The 27,474-nt window shown below is 23.9% G+C and overlaps 2 protein-coding genes across 3 annotated transcripts in view; one reads left to right on the plus strand and one right to left on the minus strand.

Moving 5' to 3' along the window:
- Nucleotides 1-1,904: 1,904 nt before the first annotated feature.
- On the plus strand, nucleotides 1,905-3,807 carry LOC122858597 (WD repeat-containing protein 74). Its single transcript, XM_044161574.1, has 6 exons — nucleotides 1,905-2,026; nucleotides 2,109-2,256; nucleotides 2,344-2,439; nucleotides 2,510-2,816; nucleotides 2,895-2,992; nucleotides 3,070-3,807. Exons 1-6 carry the CDS (start codon nucleotides 1,969-1,971, stop codon nucleotides 3,455-3,457), a joined length of 1,095 nt encoding a protein of 364 aa, XP_044017509.1. The 5' UTR covers nucleotides 1,905-1,968; the 3' UTR covers nucleotides 3,458-3,807.
- The window catches only part of LOC122858596 (dentin sialophosphoprotein), a 32,692-nt gene continuing 9,005 nt past the window's right edge, over nucleotides 3,788-27,474 (minus strand). For both annotated transcript variants that reach the window (XM_044161571.1, XM_044161572.1), the window contains exons 4-15: nucleotides 24,999-25,092; nucleotides 24,578-24,915; nucleotides 24,229-24,489; nucleotides 22,072-22,111; nucleotides 13,831-13,964; nucleotides 9,595-9,643; nucleotides 6,453-6,590; nucleotides 6,218-6,370; nucleotides 5,966-6,144; nucleotides 5,540-5,890; nucleotides 5,370-5,463; nucleotides 3,788-5,296 (exon numbers count right to left, since the gene is read on the minus strand). In XM_044161571.1, the coding sequence (XP_044017506.1) occupies nucleotides 5,010-5,296; nucleotides 5,370-5,463; nucleotides 5,540-5,890; nucleotides 5,966-6,144; nucleotides 6,218-6,370; nucleotides 6,453-6,590; nucleotides 9,595-9,643; nucleotides 13,831-13,964; nucleotides 22,072-22,111; nucleotides 24,229-24,489; nucleotides 24,578-24,915; nucleotides 24,999-25,092 (2,118 nt within the window). In that variant the 3' untranslated portion in view covers nucleotides 3,788-5,009. The remainder of the gene's footprint in view (nucleotides 5,297-5,369; nucleotides 5,464-5,539; nucleotides 5,891-5,965; nucleotides 6,145-6,217; nucleotides 6,371-6,452; nucleotides 6,591-9,594; nucleotides 9,644-13,830; nucleotides 13,965-22,071; nucleotides 22,112-24,228; nucleotides 24,490-24,577; nucleotides 24,916-24,998; nucleotides 25,093-27,474) is intronic.

Below are 27,474 nucleotides of genomic sequence, written 5' to 3' on the forward strand. Positions count from 1 at the left end.
TAAGATTTAACCACTTTAATTGTTTTAAATTATTAAGCGCAATAATACCATTATCTGTTATATTTGTACCACCTATGGATAAAGTATTTAATTTTTTAGCATTACTACAAAAATCAATCAAAAATTTATCTGTAACACTATCATTATTTTGAATAAATAATTTCCTGAGATTCTTGAATAACCCAACTGGACAAACATATTCGAACGTGTTTACTAAGTCAGACTCAAGGTCAAGTTCCTCCAAATTTTTTATTTCACCTATCGACTGAAATAATGGTTGAACTACTCGAAAATCTATTATACTTAACGATTTCAAAGCGATTAATCGAGGAAATACCTGAAAAAAAAAATAATAATTTTCAGAAAAATGAATTAAAAAAATTTTTTTTGTGTGTCCAAAAATTTAAACTTACCGAAACCAGTGAATATGGTAAGCAGAAGTTATTTTTTTCTGAACTACATCGAAGCCAAAAATTTTCCAAGGTTCCACCAACTTGTTTGAATGACTTGACCAAAGTCTCTGGAAGAATTGAATCTTCACATTGCCAAACAATTCTCAGCGATTTAAGATGAGACATATTAGAAAAAACATTTTCAAAATCCTCACTTTTTATTTCTTTGAAGGCTAAACGAAGTTCCTTAACATTAGGACAATAAATTTTAATAAATTGCATCATTCGAGAATAAGGATATTCTTCAAGATGTAAGATATTTAAATTGTGACCGCTTAGATGAATTAAACTCATAAAATAATTCTCTCTCATTACAAGCTCTTCGGTATCGAGTCGTGATTTTTCAAAAATAAACTTTTTGAAGCAAGAGTCTAAAACATTATTATCCCAATCTGTACATACTGAAAAAAAATAAATTAACAAATTAGTATTCTGTCGTAGGGTTGATGCGAATTTTTTTTTTTTTTTCTATCAATAATATTTTATACTTTTCAATAACTGCGGAAATTGATAAAATGCTGCATCGATTGACTTTATACGTGCATTACGTTGCTTTTGTAAATAGTCCTCACTGAATTCATTAGGACGCTGACCAACTTCAGGTGGATATATGAAGTCGGGTATTGATAAATCATCTTGAACATGTTGAAAATGCCACTGAAAATAAATTGTTTATTATTTTTTCATGTGAAATAATAAAGTATTTTTTAAAAGTAAAAAACAAGGAAATAATAGATGATGAAATTGAAAAGTTATGTGAGAAGATGATAATGAAAAAAATAGAGAAAAAACAAAAGTCACATCAAACAACTAAAAATTAATGTTATTTTAAAGTTATTTTTATATGTTAATTTCTTTATCAGTCAGCTAAATATATATTAATATTTTGGTGTACTTACTTCTTGTAAGCTGGCAATTGTTTCGTTCAACCATTTAACAATGTTTTTTTTCTCCATCTTGATCTTTGAAAAAAAAAAAAAAAACCGTTAAATTATTATAACCTCAAATACAAAATATTAAAAATTTAATATAAAATACTTGATAAATGGATTGCACTTAATTATACGTATATACCTCTGCACCAGCTTGTTCAACAGAATTTCTGTTATGTACAGAAATTAATTTATATTGTGTAAATGCAAGTCGTGACCTGTTGCAACCACGTTCAGCGAGATTTTATTGTGTTTGATTGTGTTTGATATAATTTGATACACACTTATTCATTATCTCTTATCTTGCTTATTATTGGACATCAAAGTTAGCTACATAAGTAGGGATGCCATTGGAGAGGGGCGCATCCGCTGTCAAAAATAATTTTTAAATATTCCCGGGCACTTGGCGCTGCCATCGATATTATATCGCCATATTTTTTTGATCATTTTGATATTGTATTAAAAAAAAAAAAAACACATTTCAATAAAAACTAAAAAGCACGTGTTTAACAATATATCACCAAATATTGTTAATTAATATATTCTAAAAAATTAATGATTTATTTACTTTTTATATTACAATAATGAGTTATACAAATGATTTTGATTTATTTGTTGGAGGAATTTGTGGAGTATTCAAAGGTTTGTTGGAACAATTTAAATAATTCATGTTATTGTTGTGTTGTTTGTTATTTAAAACAAAAATGTAATAATAAATTTACAGGTGTTAAGCTTGGAAAATCTGCATTTATTGCTAAAAATATACAAAAATTACAATCAATAAGTAAGGATCATGAAATAACATCCATGTCATGGGGTGATGATGAAGAAAAAGAAATATTAATTGGTTGTGGATCAAAACAACACAGGAGGTTAGGTTTCATTTTTTTTGTTTTCTTTACAATATTAATTGTTAATTATATTAACAATATAATTTATTTATTTATTTATCTTTATAGTATTAAAATTTATGACACTGATTGTGCAGCATTTACAAATTCTTTTGTTTGTAACACTGGAGCTGGTAAAATAAATGGAATATCACGTTATGAAAAGTAAGTTGTTAAATTGACCCATGTATATTAATAATAATTGAATAATAATTATTTATATTTTTTTAAATAGTAATTTATTAACATCAGTTGTATCTGGACATGTTACATTGTGGAAAAGTAAAGAAGAAAATGAAATACTTATTGAGGCTGGTAGTAATATTGAAAGAATGCGACATTCAATTGACAATAAAAATTTAATAGCAACTGGTGGAAAAGAAAATACATTAAAAATATACAATTTAGAGAATAAAAAAATAGTATTTGAAGAAAAAAATGTTAAAAATGATTGGCTTGAAATGAGAGTACCACAATGGACATCTGATATTGGTTTTTTTCCACAAACTTCAATGTTGGCAACTTGCAGTAGATATGGATATGTAAGTTGACATTTATATGATAAATTTCGAAATTTAATTGACAAATAATAAATGTTGATATTTAATTTTATTAATTAGATACGTTTGTATGATCCATCTGCACAAAGACGACCAGTTATTAATCTCGAAATAAAAGATCAAGCTTTAACAACACTTGCAATTGCTCCACAAGAAAGGTTAGCATTAATTTATTATTTATAAGCAAAGTAACTAGTTCATTTCGTTTATTATTTATTTATTTATTTTTGTCTAGACAAATTATTGTTGGATCTGGAAAAGGAATTATGAATCTCATTGATTTACGAAAACCAGGAAAAGTATTAAATACTTATAAAGATTTTGTTGGTGGTATTACTGCAATTCATTGTACGAAAAATGAAGTTGTGTCAGTTGGCTTAGACAGATATCTTAGAATTCATGATTTGGTTACTAAAAAGCTACAACAAAAAACATTTTTAACATCGAAATTAAAATGCCTACTAGTTAGACGTAATTTTAATTTCAATGAAATAAAAGCTGAAGAAGATGACAATGATAAAGATGGTAATGATTCAGGTGATGATTCACTTGATGAAATGATGGATGAATCTATTGATGACATTGGCCATGATCCAATTGATGATTTAGAAAAGGTTTATTGATTATTTTTTTTTTTTTTTTTTTTTTTTTTTTATAATAAATTGTATAAATAAAATTGAAAATAATTTATTTTACTTTTTTTGTATGAGAATTTAATTTTTTTTAAATATGAAACGACAAAAAAAATAAGGTCATTTTGTTATTTTATTTAATGTATTTTATTTTTAGCTTCAAATAATTCATTCATCATTGACAATATATTTTTTCAGCTAAAGACTAGTATATTTATCAAAATAACAAAATAATTCATCAGTGAATTTTGGTGTACACTTGTGATTCAGCTTCATAAAATAATAAGTCACTTTTATATTTTAATTATTAAAAACAGCTACAAGAGATGCAAAAAAAAAAATCGAAAAAAAAACAACGTTCAAATGAGACTACACACTTGCTCAATATAATTTCTACAGCCATTTTTATTTTTTTAATTTTTTAAATTTATCCATGACTTTTTACTATACATTTTCTTTTTTTTTTTTTTATTAATTTTTCTTACAGATATTTCATTTTTATTTTCATAATCATACTGCACACTATAAAAAAAAAAAAAAACAAAATTATCGAGTCATGATGGATCTATTCACTTTTCGTCATCACGATTATTTTAATAAAAATTACAAATTTTTCATTTAAAAAAACAAAAAAAAAATAATTAAATTCAGACAATTTGGGATTATATTTACACGTCTTGGTATATTTTTGTGGGAAATCCCTTTTATTAGATTTTTTTATTTTATTATAAATCATTGGCCAATAAATATAATTAAAAAAAAAAAAAAAAAAACTATCATCCTCATGGATGCTATCACAAGTCAATACATTTTAATCATTGCCATTCACATCAATTAAAGCTTTACTTTTTTTAATTTTTATAATATGCAAAGGTAAACAAGACAAGTCAAAAAAATCATGACAATGTCTCTTAATTATTATTAAAAAAAAGAAAATAAATAACAAAATTTATTAGGCTTTGCGTGATCAACACAATCAGGTTCAATGAACCATCAATAGTGTTGTTATATATATTTAAAAATAAAAAAAAAGTAAAACAATAAATCAGTGACAAATAAATCAATATTGCTGCGCAAGTTTTATTATTATTATTAATATTATTATTATTATTTATTACTATTTATTTTTTTATTTTTTGTTTCTATACATGTTATCACTCGCAGCTCAATACGCAGCCAAGCACTTTGTATTATTTGTTTTAAATATAATTTCATTTATACAATTACGAAGTTAATAAATAACGCCCGTTTGAATCATCAATTGTTGTCGGTAATAAAAAAAAAAAATGATAAACCGACTAGACATATCGCAAAAAAAAAAATAATAATAAAATATACAGTCAAAATGTAAGACGACAATAAGCGACAACTATTAATTGGACGCACGTTTTACAAATAAGAAGAGCGCAGAAGTAAGTGGTTTATGTGTGTTCGTTGCTACTTTGAAAAATAATATTTAAAAAAATTATAATAACAATTTAAAAAAAAAACAAAAATATTCTTTTTTTTCTGTTGTTTGAAATACACATTTAAATATAATTAATTATTCACCACCAGAAACAGCAACTTCACGCCACGTTGTTTCTGGTGAATTGTTAACAGCCAGTACAGTTTGTGGTTCTGATATATGAGATACAGATGGACTCAATGGTGGGCTTGGTGTTGCTGGTTGATTATTTTTATCATTATCAATATCATTATCCTGCTCATCATCACCACCACCATTACCATCATCATCATCATTATCATCATTTGGTGCTTTTGTTGAATTTATTGAATCTTGAGCACGTAATGATATTGAACTACCTTTGGTACTTGTGCTGTCTTCCCCTTTAAAAAAAAATAAAAATAAAATATAACATTAGGCTTTTGTTTTTATTGAATAAGCTGTTATTTATCTTACCACAAGGCCTGAGAACTAGATAAAATAATAAATCAGAAAGTGAAATAATTCCAATAACTTTGTCATCATCGTCAACAACAACTAATCTGTGAACCTAAACAACAAAAAACACATTATTAATATAAAAAACAACAACAATATTAATTTGCATAAAATAATAAAAAAATTACCTCTGCTCTGACAATTTTTTCCATAACAGTAAATAATGTTTCATTTAATTTACAACTTTGAACACCTTCAAACCAATCATTTCTATGTTCATTTGCTTCTCTCAATGACACATCAAGATTATTATAAGTTTTTTCAGCAGCTAAATTAATAACATCAAATTTCGAATAAATATTAACTAATTTACCATCAGTATCAACAATTGGCAATGCTGATACTCGTCTTTCAACAAATTTTTTTAATGCTAAAATTATACTAGTTTCTTCAGTTGCTGTTTCAATATTTTCAAATGTTCCTATTTTTAATTCTTTGAGTGTTTTATTGGTAAATGATGGTTTTGGTAATTCATGAATCTATAAAAACATCAATTAAATTATTAATCAATTTTAATTTAATTATTATCAAGCTACTTATATACTCATACTTACATAGAGAAACAAAAACCTGAGTATCCTTTTGTGTGTTAAAATGTACAAAACATTACCAGTATCAGGATCAATAACAGGCAATCTATGTATTCTATTCATTATCAGTGTTTTAATAGCTTCATACAATGATGCATCTGGACTGATACTAACAAGAGGATGTACTTGATCACTCAATACTTCTACAATACAAATAGAAACACAAATTAATTTACATGTTATCAAAATTATTGTAAAATAATAATGGTAACTTACTTCTCCATGTTGCCAATTCGTGTTCTTCAAGTTCATCCATTGTCACTGTTGGACTTGTGTAGTACATTTGAAGTATTTTAATAAAATCAGTTATCGTTAGCATACCAACAAATTGTTGTCTAGAACTGTCCCAAAGTGGTGCTGCTCTAACTCCTAAAATTATATTAATTATATTGTTTTATTAGTTTTTTTGAAAAAAAATGATATTTTTTTAAAAACAAAATTAGTACTTTACCATTGTAGACAAGTGCAAAGAATGCTTTTTTTACTAGAAGATGAGTATCAAAGACAACGAGTTTGGCACTTGTTGGTATGAGATCATAACACTTGTGAAATTTAAAAAATTTAACAAATATTTGTGATTCATCTTCCTCTGTAATACCATACAATTGACAATATATTAATGCTTTTTTATTTCTTCGTAACATTATTTTTTTTATTTTCTTTATCAAGCCATTCAATATTAAAACCTCTTGTATTTATTTATTTTTCTTTATCATAAATTTAATGTTATTAGAGTTCACAGTTCAACAACAAGAGCACCAATTTTATTTTATTTTATTTTTTTTTTATCTCGATAAACCACAATGACTATGTATTTTTATTTTTATTATAAAAAAATTAATTATTCAAGATTTTTATATATTAAATAAATTGTAAAATGATGACGCATTGTTAATGGCCTTGATAAAACTTGCTGATATATTAATTGACTATTGCAATGAAATAAAAATAATAATAATTTTATCAGGTAAATTTCCACAGATTAAAAATAAAAAAAAAAAATACTTTTGTCAATTTTATTTGATATTTGATAATTAATGTTAAATCACTGATTTTTTAAAAATTGTATTTAATCTAAAAATAAATATAAATGGATGTGGTGTATTTGCTGTAGATTAATGGAATGATGTGGATGACCAAGACCGTTATGTTATGTTGCAAGCAAGAAGGATCTCACAGACTGACGTGGATTAAACCGACTGACTTATTGGATACTTGACTTGTTAAAACTAGACATTCACTATGTGAAACTATGGCTTATGCCCTCTTTATAATCACGACTGTATATCTTTCTCTGAAACGACTTTATTCCCATTATCTCTACTCAAATAATGTATATTTTAGAAAAACAAAAAAAAAAACTAATTGATCTTCTATTCTTCTTGAAGGGAAAATAATTAAAAAAAATAAAATAAAATAATTATACCTTTTGATAATAACCATGCTAGTTCATTTTCAAGTGGAGGATTTTCAACATCAAATTCTTTAATTAAATCTTTTGAATAAACTGGATCTTCATCTTGAGTCCAACAATTGGAACCAACAGGTTTTATTGATGCTCGAATACCAACAGCATCAGAATAATAATGTATTGTCAACATTATTTTAATTAATAATAATAATACATATTATTTTTTTCACGGTTTTATGTTGTATAATAAATACAGCAAATATTCAATTGCTGATAATTTGATTTTCATTTTATACTGCACTATTTTTAATGACATTATAATAATAATACTGATGTGATGTTATTGTTTTTCAATCAATTAAATTTTAGCACAAGGATCTATTATTAAATAATAAAAAAAAAACAAACAAACTTTATTATAAAATTCGTTGCCAGAATGTCATTATGATTTTGTAAAGAATCAGGCACTTGGCCAGTCTTACGTTGAATTTATTTATTTATTTTTTTCTAAATCATTAATTTTATTTATTTATTTTATTTTATCACTGTAAGATGCAATTTTTATTGAATATAAAATCACAATTTATGACTCTTTGTATTTTAAATAATTTACAAGTAACCTAATGAATGAATTATGAGATTAAAAAATATTTATCTAAAGTCTAAACACAATTTTGTTGCTTGCGCAAAACTGAATGACTGCTAATATCTTGGTTAGTCTGGTTGTATATGAGAGAGTAGTTTTTTTTTGTCTTTTTTTATATTCATCTAGCCAAGAATAACGTTTTTCTTGGCATCAACCAAGATTGATATTTCAAATGTAACTTAACCAACCAAATTAACATGAAAATTTTTCATTTAAATTATCAATAAATATACTATTTTTATTGTTCAATTAATTTTTTTTTTCATCAACATAAATTGACAATAAGTTAATACACCTGTTGGTATTTTTTTCATCATCATCATCAGCTTGTTTGTTTGTGTTGAACAAATAAAAACCCATGTCTACCCAACTCAAAAGTACAAGATCTCTTGACCCAATAAAATAATCAATTTATCACTGAGTACAATTCAACCACCAGTCAATTATATTATCATCACATTGAAATGGAGAATGATAAATTATTTTGCATGTACATCAATCAATTTGATAATACTCAAATAAATTCACGTAAATTTAATAACAAATGTGTGTGTAAAAAAAAGAAGCTAGTTTATTATTGAAAGCATATTGAATTCTGTTGATGGTTAACTTCCGAAAATAGAAATTTCATTAGTTTGAAATATGTTAAAAATTTGTTAATTTCAACAAGCAATTTGCGTTAATACGTTGATGACAAAGTCAAAGTTAACATGCTGAAAATTTGATCGATTATTTAGCCAGGGGCCAGTTGATTTTCATTCAAAATTATCTACATGTCAATGTATTAAACATGACAATTTAAAATCTCACAGAAAAATAATAAATATTACGTTTTTTTTCTTTCAACTCGAGAGATCAATCAAGTTGTTCAAGAAGAAAAAATATAGTTTTTATTTTGGAACTGTGTGATGTTGAAATTAGGTCAGTCATAAACAACTTGAAGATTATATTCATTTTATCCATCAAGTGTTTTAATTAAACAAGGATTTTATTTTTTCAAAATAATTTTAAACCAAGAGTTTTATTTTGAAAATAAACAAGTCAACAGTTGACAAATATAGGTCAGGGTTATGTGCTTCATATTTTTTTTTTTCCTATATTGATTTTTGTAGATTCTTTTTTTTCAATTGATTTTAAATTATAACATGCAAATTACATTATCGAAAAAACATGCACACTCAATGATAGCCCCTTTTTATTATTCAATTAATTGCCTAATGTATTGAATTAATTTTTAAAATAAAAAATAATAAAATTGAAAAGCTCAAGCTTTAATAAAATAATAATAATTTGTCAAGTATAAATTAGCTAGTGCATTGATGAACACTATTGAGTTTTGAAAAAAAAAAAAGTCATGAATGCAAAATTACTGCTGGTAATTATATTATAATATAATCGAAAATTAATTGTGTCCAACTGTGACTCTGACTGCGTGTTTAATTTAATTTGTCCTCATATGGACTTTAATTATTTTTTTCTTTCAACAAAAATATATTGAATGGCTTGAAATTAATAAAATACATTTTAAATACTCACCAAGATCAGAGAGTGATACTTTTTCCAAAAATGGATCCACCACTGGTAACTGAAAAATAACAAAAGAATTATTATTATTTTAAATTAAATATATTTTAATTTTTTAATTTTTAATACCAGTGGTTTTTTTAGTAAAAATCTTGGACTAAAATTTTGACGTTTTTTAACATTTGTTGCTATTTTTGAACACCAATGTGCAATTAAATTTGATGATGCTGATATTGTTGTTGTTGTTGTTGTTGTTGTTGATTGGATTGATCCATTTGTATGAGAATTTCTTGATACATTACCAGATGAACCAGAACTACTGCCATTTGGTTCACTGGTTTGTCTTTTGAATAACATTATTGTTGTTTAATAAATTAATTATCAACAATATTCACAATATTTTTTTCATATAAAATATCATTTATTTATTCAAACATGTTGTTCACGTTGTTGACAAAAAATAGTTGCACATTGATATCAATATACTACGTATGAAACACATTTTTAAATAATTATTTTCACCAAACTGTTCATTTTATAAATAATTGATTTTGATGTTTAAAAATTTAATTATTATCTGATGAAAAATAATAAATTAAAATTGAAATAATATTTATTTGTATACGATTTAAGAATGACTTGAACTGTTTCACAGTTTGTTTGAAGATGAAAGTTGTTTTGATGAATAAAAAAAAAATGTATATAAATAAATAAACTCAAGTTAGATAAACAACTTTAAATAAAAAAAAGAAGGAGAAATTAATTTAGTTATTTTAGGCGATTTTAAAATCATCAACATAATATTTTGGCAGTAAATTATAAAATCAATCAAGTCAAATATTAATTGTTTTTCTACTAAGCAAGGTCAAATAATAATTTTTTTTTTGGCAAAAATAATTACGCAGATTTTTTTTTTAATAGAATTATATTTTTTTGGCATCACTTCCGTATATTTAATATTTTTTTTTCTCAGCAAAAAATAAATGTTGTATATTATTTTCTAAAAATAAAAAAAAAAATCATAATAATATTTGAAATGTGACAAAATTTTCCGTGAAATAATTCTATATACATAATAATCGATCGATTTAAAGTGCGATGTATGTTAACCTGCCACTAACATTGTTTAAATGAAAAAAAAAAAAAAATAACAAACAAATACACAAAACAATTGTCAACTCTTGTCATTAATAATAATAATAATAATATTGATAAACTATTTTACATTATTAATTTGCTTAGACAGTCTGAATATTAATTTATCTTTAATAAAAAAATATAAAATTTTAATTTTTATCTCTTCCATATGAGGAAGTCCTTATAAATCAATTAACATGATTAAATTAATTATTCAATTTTACAAAAACATAATAAACTATATTTTTAGTAAAAAAATTAATTAGATTATTTATATTTTTAAAAATCCACCTGATGAAATTGAATCAACAATGAAAACATCATCAACAATTTGAATTTACATTCAATGTACACGATTAGAATAAACAAATATTTAACTCAACTTGACCTATGTTTATTTATTTATAATTATTATTATTATTATTTAAAATGAGTGATATTTATTCATGCGTGGATTTTTCAATATAAAAATTCAAGAATCAAGACAATGAATTTATCACAAGACACTGGACAGAGCTCTGTGTCGAAAAATTATTTTTTAAATAGAAAAAAAATAGCTATTTATTATTACTGTGTTTGTTTAAAATATAATGAAAATATTTAAATGTTTAACAGGTGTTATTGACATATTGTAATTGGGTTACGTGGTGAGATAATAAAAATAAATAAAAAAAATTTAATCTTTCAGGATAAATAATTTTGATGTTTATCATTAAAATAAAATTTGATAAATCAACAGATGCAATCACATTGATAATAAATGCAATACAATATACAAATATACTTTTTTTAGCACTATTTTTGGAGTAAAAAAAAAAAAAAAGGAAAATATATTTGATTAAATTATTACAAAATGGTAATTGTATTTTATTTGGATTTTTTGAAAATAAAATTGTTTGGTTTATTTGACAATCAGGGAATTAATTTGTGAGGTGTGACCGTGATAGGATACGCGGCTCGCGGAATACTGGATTGTAGAATGGTTGATGCTAACCGGCATACTGTTGGTATGAACTACAAGAAAAAGTCAGCGCAGTGTTTAGGCGCACACTGGTCACAACATTTTTTTATTAAAAACAAAAATCAACTTGTTGGAATTTTGCTTCATAAACAAACGAAACAATTTGACTATAAAAAAATAGATAACAGAATTTCAACGAAAATTGAATAAAGCCATTAATGGAAAAACTTTACTTATGTATATTTGAAAAAATAAAAAAATACAAAAGATGCGTAGATTTTATAGATCGAGAAAACAAGTTTTTTTTTTATAAATTTCAGATATTCGTGACGAAATAATCTAAATGATATTTATTGCAAAATTTAAAGTTAAAAATAATCGTAAAAATTTTTTCAATCAATTTATAAAAAAAACTGTTAGGTATATTTAAAAATAAAGAAATAATAATAATATTTTTTTATTATTTTTACCGAATTTAAGAAAAATAAAAACACACAGATATTCAATGTAATAATAAACTTTGAAGAAGAAAAAAAAAAATTAAAAATATATTATATATACAAGCTGACTATCGCAGCAGTAGCACATGTGTATATTTGTGTCATTCAACTGAAGTTTTACCAGCGATAACATACTGATAACACAGCGAAAAGCAAAAAAAATAAGAAAAAAAAAAAATAGTTAATTTGTTATTAATATTATTATTTTTGTTAAACATATATTAACAAATTTATCGAAAAAATTATTTGCCAAATTGTTAATTGACTTATCAAACAAAAATATCATCAATTTATTTAAATTTAATTTTGATTATTTTAAAAATTTTTTTACTATTGATGTCTTATCCAAAAAAAATTTAAGATTGAAAAAAAAAAAAAAATATCGAAATTCCGGGTTCGTTGCCAGCTGCTATAATTGTTAGTGAGAATAATCATAAAAAACTCAAGAGATTAGAGAAATAATATTTTTCCACGTTTCTTGTATTATTAATTTTCAGCTTTGTTTTATTTTTTTTTTGGTCGAGTTAACCTTGCTCCATTAATTGTTGAACAACTTGATGATATTGTAAATAATTTTCTATAAAATTACGAGTTGTTTATTGTGTATCTTGTTATTGGGCTGATCAATCATCTCAACTGGCAGGGGGATAAGAGAGAGAGAATTTATCCCAGAGCTTATCAATGAAACTCTCAAGTCAAATAATTATTTTATTTTTTATTATTTAAACAATGCAGCATTACTTTTACTTTTATTTGAATTAAAGAATGAAGACAAACAACATGTTATTGATATTTATTCCAGCAATAATTTGATACTTGAATATTTTATTGAATTTTTGAAGATAATTAATTTGAAATTGTCAACATCATTTGCGTCAGTCAGCTCAATGTGTGTAGTACATTTGGCCTTGACATAGACAAAAAGCTTTGCGCAAGACACGATCGATTGCATCACGGGAAATGCAACAGCCCAGATTATTTTTCTTCTTAAAGCTTTTTTAGTTTTTTTGTGCAGCCATGCAACTACGTCATTTATGTACGAGAGAGCAAAGAAAGTGGGAGTATAATAAATTTTCTTTTATTATCCAAATGTAGAAAAAAAAAAAAAATTATAACATCAAGGTTATTCAATTTTTTCTTTATCAAGTATTTATTAATTCAAGATTAATTTCTCTCTCAGTAGAATATAGCATGCTGAATTTTATTATTTTTTAAAAAATAATATTTGAATTATATATTGTCAATAGAGTAAAAGATTTCTATTTTATCATTTTGTAGAGTTGGATTTAACAGTTGATAAAATAGGCAACAAGTTTTTCAACAAATGAAAAATAGTTTACTGCACTAATTGTTAATTAATTATAAATGATCATTGATGAAAGAATAATCAATTCGATGATGAACAATCAAGGACATCAACATTGACACAAACCGACAATGTTTAATCTCACAAAATAAATTAAATGAATATTGATTTATCAATAAATAATTGTGTTGGTAATTGTGAATTTAAAATTCATGATAATGGTGCACGTGCATAAAGTCACGTACGACATGAGTTTATTGCAAGCTCATTTGCATTCTTGGCAAGAGCTTGATAAATGCCTTGGAAAAATTGAATTAAAAAATATAAATAAAATAAAAGCTTACCCCTCTGGCATCTCTAAATAAAATTGCAGCATGAACTGGATCTAGACAAGCATCAGAAGCTCTGTGAGGTATTGCTGGTGGTCCAAGTGAAAGCCTTCTTTGCACTGGATCAAGTGAACCACGTCTAATTGCACCTATAAAAATATCAAAATTAATAATTCAACATCAAGGTCATCATCATCTTGCTAACAATAATATCATTTTACATTGTGCTGAGTTTTTATGTTTTACATTTCATATAATTTCTCAAAGTAAATTTGAATAATAAAAAAAAATATTGACGAGTTTATTTTTATCTCGCACGTTTTGTTTGATTCTTGATACATATAAATTTATCAAATACATAAAATAAGAGCAATGTATTTTTAAAAAACCAGAACACACAAAATTGGCAATAAATTAAAATTTATAAAATATTTTTATCAACAAGTCTATCATGCCAGCCAGCAAACATTCTGCACCAAGTAAATTCAGATTGATAGAAAACTTGTCACTAAAAATAATAATAATTAAAGCGTTTTATATAACCAATGTATTGTATTTAAATAAAATATTAAAACAAACAAAACAGTAGCTAATGACAAGGTGTTTAACGTTCTGTTGACTCAAAATATATATTCGTTATCAAAAAATTAATGTGTTGACTAATCTCATATTTATTGTGTTGTTCTAGAGTTACAAAATATATATCAAATAAAATACAACGCACGTATTGCCATTTATCATCTTGATAATTTCTCTTTAAAAAAAAAAAAAAAAGAAAATGTAAATAAAATTATGAAAATTCATTTGTTTAAAAATTTTAGATTAAAAAAATTAAAAACTTTTTTTAAATAAAATTGATGATAATAAAAATCAAAATTAATTGATATTATAAACACACACACACATGTACAATTTACAATCATAAAATTTTTTATCATCATTTTTATAAATAAATCCATGTAAAAAAATATGAATTAATTTAAATAAGGTCAATTTTATAGTTGCACAAATTAATGGCCTATTGTAGTGTGCATTCAAGTTGGACTTTGAAGCCCCACAGTTTTTTTAAAACTACCATTGCACTTGCGAGAATTTTTTTTTTTTTTTTCATTTTTTTAAGTACAACTACAAATTGACAAAAATAATATAGCATACAACAACTGTGGGATATTGATCCAAGTAACAAAAAAGAATCTCTAAATTTTAAAATATTTTCCAGCTAAAATTAAAGCTGAAAATTATTAATTTTTTTTCTTCTCTTTAAATTTAAAAATAAAATATTTAATTGATTGAATTATAATTTAATTTGATATACATCAAAAAAGTATTTAAATATTAAAATTAAAATTGAATAAATTTAAAATTATATACAAGAAATTTAAATTAAAAATAAACTTGAATGTATTAAAAATACTGACGTATAAATGTCAATACAAATTATCCTAAATTTAATTTTCCGGTTTTAAATGAATATACAGTATGACGATGATGATGTGGATGATGAATATTGTCGGCATATAAAAAACTAGTTGCGCAATCGTCATATATGCCGGTTTGAAAAAACGTCACATAAATTATTATTGCCAATAAAATAACCAAGTCAGGAAACATGTGGTACTACTATCACATGTATTATCATTTATCACAAAAAAAAAATAATTACATCATTTATTTTCTTTTTAATTAAACAATTTTACCTTGCTTAAGTATGCTTTCATAAATTTTATATGTAGTTTCACAGTCAGCATCAAATCTGTGACCTGTAAGTCGAGAATTACCATCAAGACTTTGGCTTCTGTTACGAAATTCTTCTTCTTTTTTATTTGGTTTATCTTGACACTCTGATTGTCGACGTATGTGTCCAAGTCTTCTTGCAAATTGTCGAATAGTTTCTTGAATACTGTTATGATGATGGTGATGATGATGATGTTGATGTTGATGGTACTTGTCAGATTCACCAGTTGGACTTTGAGAATTTGGACTTGCATCTCCTCCTCGACGATAATGATGCTGTTGCTGCTGCTGATGATGATGATGATGATGATTTTGATGGGAATAATTTGATCCATGAATTGTATGATAAACAGAATGATGAGGTATATGACTACCAGATCCATAGTTTGATGAATTTGAACCGTGACTTGATGCACATGATGCTGATGATGCATATGAGTAGGTTGAACTAACTGAACCTCGTGATGGATATCTGTCATTCAAATATAATTTTCCTTCATTGTGTGGTCGTTGATGATTACCCAGAATTTCATGAAGTAATTTTGGATCATCATTGAAACTTATTTTTTTGACATTTGATGAGTATTTGTTGTGATCCTGGATATTTTTAGAATCACTGTTAAATAAATTTGTCAGTCCCTGCATATTGATATGATATTTTTTTTTTTACAACTATTGATAGTTTGTTGAAAAATCTGAAATAAATTTTCTTTTTTTTATTTTTCGTTTGATATTTTTTAAAAATAATTCACTGCTGGATTTTGGAGTGTCAATGAGAGAGATCATTAATATTTATGATTTATCATGTAAAAGAAAATAAAAATTCTATAAAAGTTGTTTAAAAAAATAAGTATATATTGTCTTTTTCTTAATAATGGAAATGAATTTAAAAAAAAAAAAATAAAAACAATTGAAACAAGTACAAACATGACATTGTCATTGAATAATTTTTCAACGTGTCAGTTGATCATCAGATTTTTTTCATACACTTCTAGCTATGTATATTCAATAACCTCGACCGCATTTTAACAATAAAATTATATTTGCATATATAAATATACACCGAATTAAATTTATTTGATAAAATAAATTACCGGATATAATATAATTTTGCATCACTGAATTAAATTCTCTCAAATTTTTATGCATTTTCATGGTCAATCAAGGTCAAGGGTCTCAAAATTCCCACACGTTTCAATAATGACGTGATGATTTTTCTGTCAATTTACATTTTTTTCTTAGTGACGTTAATATATATCAAGCCCCTGAAATTAAATGACAACATGTTCTACTTAATAAAAATCAATTTAATGATAAGATTCAAAAATTATTATTACTATTTTTCTTTATAAAATATGTACAGCCCTAAACTACAAAATCCGACGAATAAAAAATTTAAAAATAAATTTATTTTTACTTAAACTCATACATGATGCTCACTCGAGATACTAGAGCTTTGATTTTTTTTTTTTTTTTTTCAATTAAAATCAAGAGCAATGATAACCCAATTCCCACGTTTCTAGGTCAGTTGAAATAATAATAATAATAAATAAAAAAAGCAATAGCAAAAAGGTAAAAACAAGATCCAATGGGAATATTTTTTTCTATTTTTCTGATGGATATATAAAATGCTAAATATAAAAAACTATTTTGGCAATGCATCATTTTATGTTAATATTTGTTTAGATAAAATAAATAAAAAATGTGTTAAATTTATTGATCAACTACCTACACAGACGACATTTTTTTTTGTTGCATTTAAATTATTCTGGTTGAATTTGATCATCAGCTACATTTTTATTTTTTTATTTTATTTTATTTCTTTAGCAATAATTAACAGTCTCGATATATACTATTTTTCATTGAATCTATTGTTAGTGCAACATTGTTGATGTCAGTCAACAATAATTGTATGTTTATTATTTTTATTTTTTGCAGTCGTCAATAGTCCTAGAGAGTCAATACGACAATAACACTCAAAGTAACAATAGTCAATGATCTCATCTAGTTGTAGAAGTGATCATTAAATTTATCAATAAATTATACGTATTTTTTATTATTTTTTTGCTAGACTTTTCAATGTCAATAAAAAAATAATGATATTTATCATCATCATCATCGTTGAGTAAGAATGATTTTTTAATTTATTATTATTTCGAATAATGTCGAATGAATGTATAATTGAATTTCTATTTATGATAATTTGATATACTTATTATTTTTGAGATGAAGAATAAATAGTTTTATGAGAATTCATTGAACCAGTCAGCATTCAAAGAACAAAATGATTCTAATGTAATTTTATATTAAATGATAAAAAATAATGATAATTATTTTTCACACACAAATATATAAAACACTTGTGATTTAAAATTGTAATAAATAAATTTCACTTGAACGATAGAACGACTTACACTTGAAACGAGCATTAAACTATGTGAAGTTAAATTCAAACATACGACTATTTAAATACTCAAAATGAAATAAATAAAAAAAAAAAAAAAATCAAAATATCAGCTTATCATTAAAAAACAAATGCGACTGACTGTCTTCTTCTCAAAGACACAATGCTATACGATAACAACAGGAAATACGAATAATTATTATTTTTAAAAATTCAAAAAATCCATATTTCTAATGAAAAATATTTTCTTTTAATTTTAGCATAAATTATAAAAATAAAAATGTTCAGTGTTTAATTCAGGTCATAAATTTAGAGACAAATTTATGATGATAATTACAACAGCTGTAAATAATTATAACATTAAATGCATCATTTTTTTTAGTTTGAAAATATATAATCTTAATGATAAAAAATATACATCAGTAAATATACAACTGCTGTGATAATGGAAATAAATTATTGTATAAATATTATTTGTAAAATAAAATTATGAATGAATAAAAATAATAATAATAATTATTATTTGAAAATATGAGAAATAAAATTATTAAATAAATAATAAAAATCATCATCGATATACCAAGGACAGTTATCTTGCTTGTAAATATTTTACCGGATGCAATTTTCTGCAAAATATTTTTTACATTTTAAAAAGAAATTTATAAAAAAAATATACAAGGCTTGTTTTTTTTTTTTTTTTTTTGATAAATAGATAAATAGATAAATGATTTTACATGTTTTATTATTAACAATTTAAAAAGCCATGATGATGTTTTTTTATTTTTTTATGATCATCTTGAGTTGATGTTTTTGCAGTGGTAAACCACACGAGTGAGTAACTACTTGTTTACAATTGTTGATTGATGATGCAAGATTATAAAAAAATAAAATTCAATTTATTTATTAATTAAGCTATTGTTTATGTATATTTTTTCAAAAAATTATTTATATTAAATTATTTTGAAGTGCAGTGTTGCTTTGAAAGAAATGCCAAATAATATTTTCATTTTTTTTGCCAAATAAACAATTAAATTATTACTGTAATAAATTTTATTCTTTAGACTAAATAACAACAATTTATTCAACAATTTCATTGATAGATATTTTTTTTTTTTCTTTATTTTCTAGCTTTGTGAAAAACAACAAAAAAATAAAGGAAAATTTTAATATTCAATGTTAATATTCATGATATTTATTCAAATATACAAAGTGCATTTATAAAATTAATTTTAGAAAAAAATAATCAACAGCTATTTATTTAAATAAAAAAAAAAAATCTATTTTTATTTATAAAAAAAACCCAGATAACGTTAGAATTTATTTTATTTTTTTTTCTAATTTATTTTAATCTCAAAAATAAATGATAATATATTTTTTTTTTCGATAAAGAAAAAAACATGTATATAATCGTTTTTTTTTTTTTTTTTTGGGAAACATTTTATAGATTGACCTTGAAAATTGTGAAATTGACTCGTAGCAATATTTGCTGATAATATAAAAAAAAAATTACAACGAAAAAATAATAAAATCGCTTTGATAAAAAGAAAAATATAAAATAATTAAAATAAAATGTCAAAACAATAATTTTTGTATGATCAAGGTCACACATGACTGACACACTTGTTGGAGCAAAATAAGATGATAAAAAAATTAATTGGACTATATATAGTATTATTGATAATTATCTTGCTTGAAAAAAAAAAAAAGAAAAAAAATACATAAAATATACTGACTAGCAGTTTATTGAAAAAGATCAAATGCCAAAGTGTTTGGATTATTATTATTTAAAAAATTGCAATGCACACTATTGAGGATTATCTAATGTTAAAAAAAAAAAAAAATTAAAACAACAACAAATATATCAATGTAAACAGGATAACAAAAACAATAATTCAAAAAAAAATAAATAAAACATGATTTCTAATTTAGAGACTACACGGTATATTTAATTAATTATTCTTAATCAAACTATTTTTTCTTTTTTTTATTTTTATTAATAGTAAAAGTGTTGAAATGTTTGTTGAAAAAAAAAATTTTAAATATGATTAAATATTTATCGAATGATTATAATTTGAATAAATTAAAAAAAAGAATGTCTATTTTAATTTAAAGACAATGTCGTGGCTTTTTTTTTGTTTTTAAATTAAATTTTTAAAGAGTCAGCTGTTTATTTAAATAGAGAGTAAAATTTATCAAATCAAATATCTAAAATGCGATTATGAAAAAGATGTTTAACCGGTTTATCAGGTAAAAATTAAAATGAGGCTGTAAAAGTATCATGTTGTCAAGTGTTTAGTCCATCGACATTCGACACACAGATGTACTATTATATTTATTTTAAAATATATAGAAAAAAATATGTAATGTTTTAATTAATGCCACTTGATTGTTGCAACAACAACAACAACAACAACAACAATTAATTTAATTAAAAATTATTCATGAAAAAAATATGAGTAATTTATAATTTTTAAACAGACATTAATATTATATTGGGAATACATGAAAATCCAGCAGTGATTATTTAAAAAATTATTAATTAATATTTTTACTTGAATAAATTGTAAATACCTTGTTAGTTTATTTTTTTTTTAAATCAAAGTGAATGACCCAGTGTTGGATTATTTATTAATTTTTTTTTTATTTCAACACTAGATTAATTTTTTAAATTTGTCATTTATATTCGCTTGTTTTTTATATTAAAATTACAATATTATATTGCTTGTTATTGCTTGAATAAAATTGTCAACAATGTGTCATTAAATATTAATAATTATAGAAATAATTATTTGGCAGTATTCAAATACATATTTAATTACTGTAGACTGATTTTCTATGGCGTCGTTAAATCATTACCAAAAAATAATAATTAAAATAATTTTCATCAAATTTAACACTCATATTTAATTATAAAACAGTGTCACAATAAATATTATATCAAAGTATCATCATAAATGAATTTTGGAGTATTTTTTTAAACTTTATCACAAATAATCACAAAAAAAAAAAAAAATAATCTTTTTGATATTGTTGATTAATGATAGACATAATTTAAAATATAAAAAGTAATATATTTTATTAATTGTGTCTTGTAAACTTAAACACCACCAGAGATCACACGAGAGTGACAAAAATTAGGAAAAAAAAAAAAATCAAATCAAAAAAAAAAAACGTACGATGAGAGATGAGCGCGCACGATGGCGCAATATTTACGCGACGCTCAAAGCCAATTGGTCCATGTACAACACAAACCAATGAAACTTGATGTATGTATTTCTACAAAAATATATAAATATACACTATGCAATATACTGTGCTGTATGCAGGCCAAAATTCAACATTTTATGCGCACATCACGACCCTTTCTTTGTCATCAAAACACAACGCCCTTCGATAATTTATTTTTGCAAAAAAAATCACAACACACATGCCTAAAATTAAATTAATAATCAAAAAATAATACATCAATAAATGACACTAATTTGTCAATTATTTATTACTATTATTATTAATTAATTATTGTTTTTTTAAGCTGGAGATATTTTGGAGCACTAGTGTATATTTTTTTATTTTTTTTTTTGTCATTTAAATGTCACATTTTTTGATTGTCAAACACGATTTAGTATTTACACATTGTCAAATTAAACTGTCATTTAAATAATGTTATATTTTAATAAGCCGGTATGGATAATTGACGCCGACAATGTCCACGAGGTTTAATATTAAAAGAGCGTCTGTTTGTTGTTGTTAAAATACGCAGGTGCGATGAACGAATAGTCATACAAAATACAAAATCCACTCTCTCACATGGAAGAGAAATAATAATGTTTTAAAATTGCAAGAAGAGAGGGAGGCATCACCGCGATAAGCGCAATCACATGGTTTTATTTTGAAGCATTTAATAATATTATTATCGGTAAAGAAAATAATTTTTTATCAACTGAGACGGATAATAAAGGCATTTAAAAATTTGAAAAAAGATAATTTAATGAAAAAAAAAAATCTCAGCACAATGTAAATATGTATTTTATCATTTAAAAAAATCATTGTTTGGATAAAAATAAATTTACATGTGTCACATTGCGTGTTGAGTGTAATTAAAAATGATGATGACTTACCCTGTGTTGATTGTTGATTTTGATGCTGAGATGCTGCTCTCTGAAATGATAAAAAATTTTATATTAAAAATGTAAACAAGTGGTTTTTTAAAATTATTTTTCGTGGAATATTATTTGAAAAAAATATTGCAATAGATTAATCATCATTGGCAGAATATAAATTCCATTTTTAATTAATTATTGATGACAATGATGAGTCTTTTTTTTTTGATAAATAAATATTTACATTTTGCATGATCAAACGAATACCAGATTTTTCGAGGCTTTTCGAATCCAAAGATCGGCTTCGAGGTTTAGCTCCAAGGTAGTCATCTTTTTTGCCACTTTTAATCCAACGAAAATACGATGACATTGTGAATATTTATTATTTATTAATTAATCGTCTTTATTTTTATTTTTTTTAACTACTAAAATCACCCGATGCAGCACAGTAAACACACGTTTTTTATTTTCTTTATTTTTTTTTTTTTTTTGCTCAGTCTTATCTATTTGAAAAAATGTAAAAATAAATATTCAAACAATTTGTTAATTTAATAGCCGAGTATATAGCTGATATTTATTCAAAAAAAAATAAAAAAAAAAATGGGTAAATATCGAATTGACTTTGCAAAAATGATAGTGTATGTATAAAATTTTAACGACGTGATTTATGAAAGCGTCACGTTGAAAGTTAAAAAATAAAAAATAAATATAATCTGTTTATAAAAAATATAATTTACTAATAATAAAGGTGACAATTTAATTAGTACAAAAAATGAAAAAAAATAAATAAAATAAACACATGAAACAGATGTGAAACACTTGATTCAAAAAAAAAAAATATTTATAAACTGATTAAGAATATTAAAAACTAGTATAAAGCTATTGTAAAAATTGTCAACAAGTGGCCATTTAAATTATAATCTAATTATCCAATTGATTCAATAAACTGGCTATCAAATAAATTTGCAAATTAAAAATAAAAACAACAACAACCCTAAAACCTACAGCAGCAAATAAATTGTAATATTTATTTGTGAAAAAAAATAAAAATAAAATGAAATTAATAGCAGAGTGTGCGTCTTTTGAACAAACAACTAGGTTGAATTTTAATTGCAAATATGACATTGTTGGTAACCCCAGATGACATGAAATAAAAAATTTGCAAGACAAAATAATAATAAATAAAAAAAGTTAAAAATAAGTTACAAAGACGTTTGACAAACAGATAAAAAATTGAATATAAAAATAAAATGCTAATTTATAAAATTACACGTATTGAAAAAAAATAAGCGTTCAATATTTCCAGAGTACAGAATTAAAATTATTATGATAAAAAAATAAACAATGAAATTATAAATTTTTTTTCATTTAAATCTTGAAAAATCGTGTACGTTACGGTTTTGAAAACTCGTGATATAATATTACACACGCAATTGTCACATATCCACGCGAGAAATTATAAACATTTCATACAAGGTCACTTGAAAAAATAAAAAAATATATATCCATCAATTACTACTTCACAAAGGAATCAATAAATAAAAATACATGAATAAATGAGCAAAAAAATAAACCGCTATCGTTGAAGGAAAAAAAATAAATAAATAACTTGAAAAAAAAAAAAAAACAAAAAAAAACAAGCTTTGTCTGCGAAGCTCAATGAGTAACTGACTTGAAAAAAAAAAAACATATGTGAGATATAGAGTCCGCATGTCTCTCCTACTACTCTCAAAAAAATTAAAATTAAAAAAAAATATGCGTTACCTCTTTTTTTTTAATTATTCAATGACTTTTAATTTGTTGATTATCTACTAAAAAAATACAATTGTTATCAGCTCTAGCTCGTTGCCGGCAAAACAAATTGTAAAAAAATTCGAAAAATAAATTTACATCAAAAATAAATTAAAAATTTTGTCTGATAATGAAAATTAAAATTAAATAAATCGCAAGACTAGTCACCTAATGACCTCGAAATTAAAAAAAAATTCTTAATAAATTCAATAGACATCATTAAAAGTATTTCGATTTTAAAAACAAAAATTACATAAACTTGTGTTGTTATTATTTTTTAAAAATTAAAAATAGTAATAAAATGGAATCTTCTCTGCCAACAATAAATAACATTAAATAACCAACAGTATTTTAATATTTATAATTAAATAGTAATCAACTTACCGATTTTTTTTTATCATCTGAATTAAGTGCACTATGACTACGATGTCTAATAAGATCCATAACTTTACTAACTGGATTTCTACTACTTTCAGAACCAGATCTTGGTCTGTTCCATGTATCTTTATTTGATTTATTATCCTTGTGATCCTTTTCTTTATGATCTTTATGATCTTTATGATCTTTGTGATCTTTATTTGTTTTATTATTATTATCTGTACTAACATCAGACGTTGAACTACCATGTGATCCTCTGTGCAATAACTAAAATAAATATTATGTCGTTATTATTATTATTTATATATTGATATTATAAATAAATATTAATAATAATAATAATAAATTATGTTACCTGTACAGTACTTTTAATATTAGCAATAATACTGGGTTTTCTTGTTTTACTAGCATCTGATTTACTTCTTGGTCTAAATGCATCAAATAATGCATTTTTTCTTGTTGGACTAGCCGTATCATCACCACTTTTACGTCTTTCTATACTATTACTACGACTATTACTTCTACTATTTGAATTTGAACGTGTTCCTGATTTTTTTCTACCAAGTATTTTCATTGAACTTGAAGAATTTGATATTGGATCTGATGATTGATGTGGTAATGGTGTTGTTTTACCAGAACCAGGTGCACTACCAGATGATTTTTTAATAGGCCGTGAATGTGAACCCCATGTACCTTTAAAATTTATCATTATTATTTTTTTATTTCAAAATAAAATTACTATTATTATTTATTTATTTGATTTTTTTTAAACTTACCAGCTCGTGGTCTGTGACCTTGATCATCTGATTTTTGTCCATTTTGATCAGTATCTTCAGTGACAATTGTCGGCAAAGGTTGTGATCCAAGTTCCTGAAAATAAAATAAATAAATAAATCAATTTGTTATTACTACAAACGTACAAATCATGACGTAAAAATATACAAGTATATAATTGCTGTTGAGGTCACATTTCATATTATAGTTTTGTCCCTGATCAATTCAATATTTTTTTTTTTTTTTTTATTTCATTCTTTCAAGTATCATATACATCTTCTTGGTATTTACTATCGACATATTACTACTACGAAACGTGAAAAATATTCAACGAGTGTCACTGACCAATGACCATGCCATTCATATTTTATTTTTGCAAAGAATTAAATATTATTTCATGTTAATCAAACAACTTGATAATTATTTTATGATTTAACATGGAAAAATCTATTGACCATTAAATAGTTTAAATAATATTTATCACTTTTATAAGTATATATTTTTTTTTAATTTAAATTTAGATAATTATTATCTTTCTGTGAAAGACGATTATTATTTAACGTTGTCTTATCTTCGTTGATCATTGAAAATCATTGAAAATTGTCATACATAAAATATCTGTTATCAATTTATTTATTTATTTATCATAAATGTAATTTCCTGTTGAATCAATTTAATAAAAATAATAGCCATTAATTCATGACATGTGTGTCACGCAATTTTGTAAATTTAGAAAATTTTAAAAGTTATGGTGACTTGTGAATTACAATAAAAATTAAATAATCATTGATGAATCATGACAGTTTATAATACAACTAAAATATTCAATAAATAAATTTTATAAAATATTTTTAAATGATGAGATCAAGTTGAGAACCCTGGACCCGGCTTTGACCACGCGAAACAAAAATAATAAAAAAAAAAAACAAGAATAACAAGAAACAGCAACATCATAATGATCATCATCATCATCTCATTCTCTCTCAAATTATATATCAAAAAATCATCATCAAATATCACAATTATTGACAAATATAACGAACAAAAAATAAAATAAATAAATTCAAATAAAAAGATAAAAATATAATTACTAAAAAATATATTTTTATTTCATGATTTTTGTTTTTTCGTTTCTTCATTTTTTTTTTTTTGTTTGTCTGGTTTTTTGCTCCAGGCGATAGCATGAATTATTGTAGGGTATAATAACAAGTCCCTCAGTGATTATCAACTCGTTTTCTCAACACCATGATGATGAAAAAAATATTAAAAAAACGTAAAATTAACCAAACAAATTTAGTGAGTGTGTTTGTGTGTGTGAATAAATATAAAATACAAAAACAAATTGCCATTTAATAATTTTGTGTTTTTTAAATTTACAAAATGAGATAGGATATCTGTTGTTGATGATGATGATGATGATTCATTGATGATAATACATGTTGAATAATCAAATTAATGATTAGACCCAACTGACCTTGTATGTTCCATGATATTCTGGACAACGATCCAAATATGGAACCAAAGAATATTTTCTCACTTTACCAACATATTCTGGACACCTGTCAATGCTCGGTACCATCAATGAATATTTACGTGTTTTAATTATTGGCAATGACACCATTATCAAGATAAAAAAAATAAATAAAAACCCTAGTAATTTAATTATTCAACTAGCTCAATTATGCTATCAATATTCTCTCAAGTTTTTTAAAATTATATTTCACACAATATTTCGTTGTTGTTGTTGTTTATTTATTTTTCATTTTTTTTCGATCAAAGACGCGGTGGTTGATCGATGTCTCACCACAAACTGAAAGATAACACAGGTGAATTGACTCAAGTCCAGCAAGGTAACACACATTATCTTCTCAGATCGTTTACTTTGATATTAAAATTATTGATATAAATTTATTATAAAGAATACCGCATAGAGAAAAAAACAAATTAAATTACAGCTTGATTTAAATTAAGATATAAAAGCTATTTATTCCGACTAATTGGTATCAATAATAATTTTTATTTTATTTTTTTACAAAAGGTTTTTCAAATATATTTTTTTTTTTTTTGCTTATTTTTATCATTAGGAGAATTGATAATTGAGTGCTATTGTGTTTGCTGGTTGATAAGCGAAAATACACACAATATTGATATCGATATTATTTTATTATTTTCTTGGAATTATATTGTTTAAAAATACGAAAAAAAAAAAATACAAAATCTAAAAATAAATTAGTATCTTATTTTAAAAGACATTCTCTTTTTTCATATCTAATCAAAATATTCATTATTATTATTATCATCGATTAAAAATTCTATTTTTAGTTTTTTTTTTATTTTTTTCAAATTTAAATTTTTTTTAAATGAACAGCCCGGTTGATATAACGGCTTGATGTTGAATTTAGTGTTTTAAATGTCCGAGAGGAAGCACCACGATGTCAGTAGTCATTTAGAATTTTTTTTTTCAATTTAAATTGATAA

Source organism: Aphidius gifuensis, linkage group LG6 (genome assembly GCF_014905175.1).
Source record: "Aphidius gifuensis isolate YNYX2018 linkage group LG6, ASM1490517v1, whole genome shotgun sequence".
In the NCBI taxonomy this organism is placed as follows: Eukaryota; Metazoa; Arthropoda; class Insecta; order Hymenoptera; family Braconidae; genus Aphidius; species Aphidius gifuensis.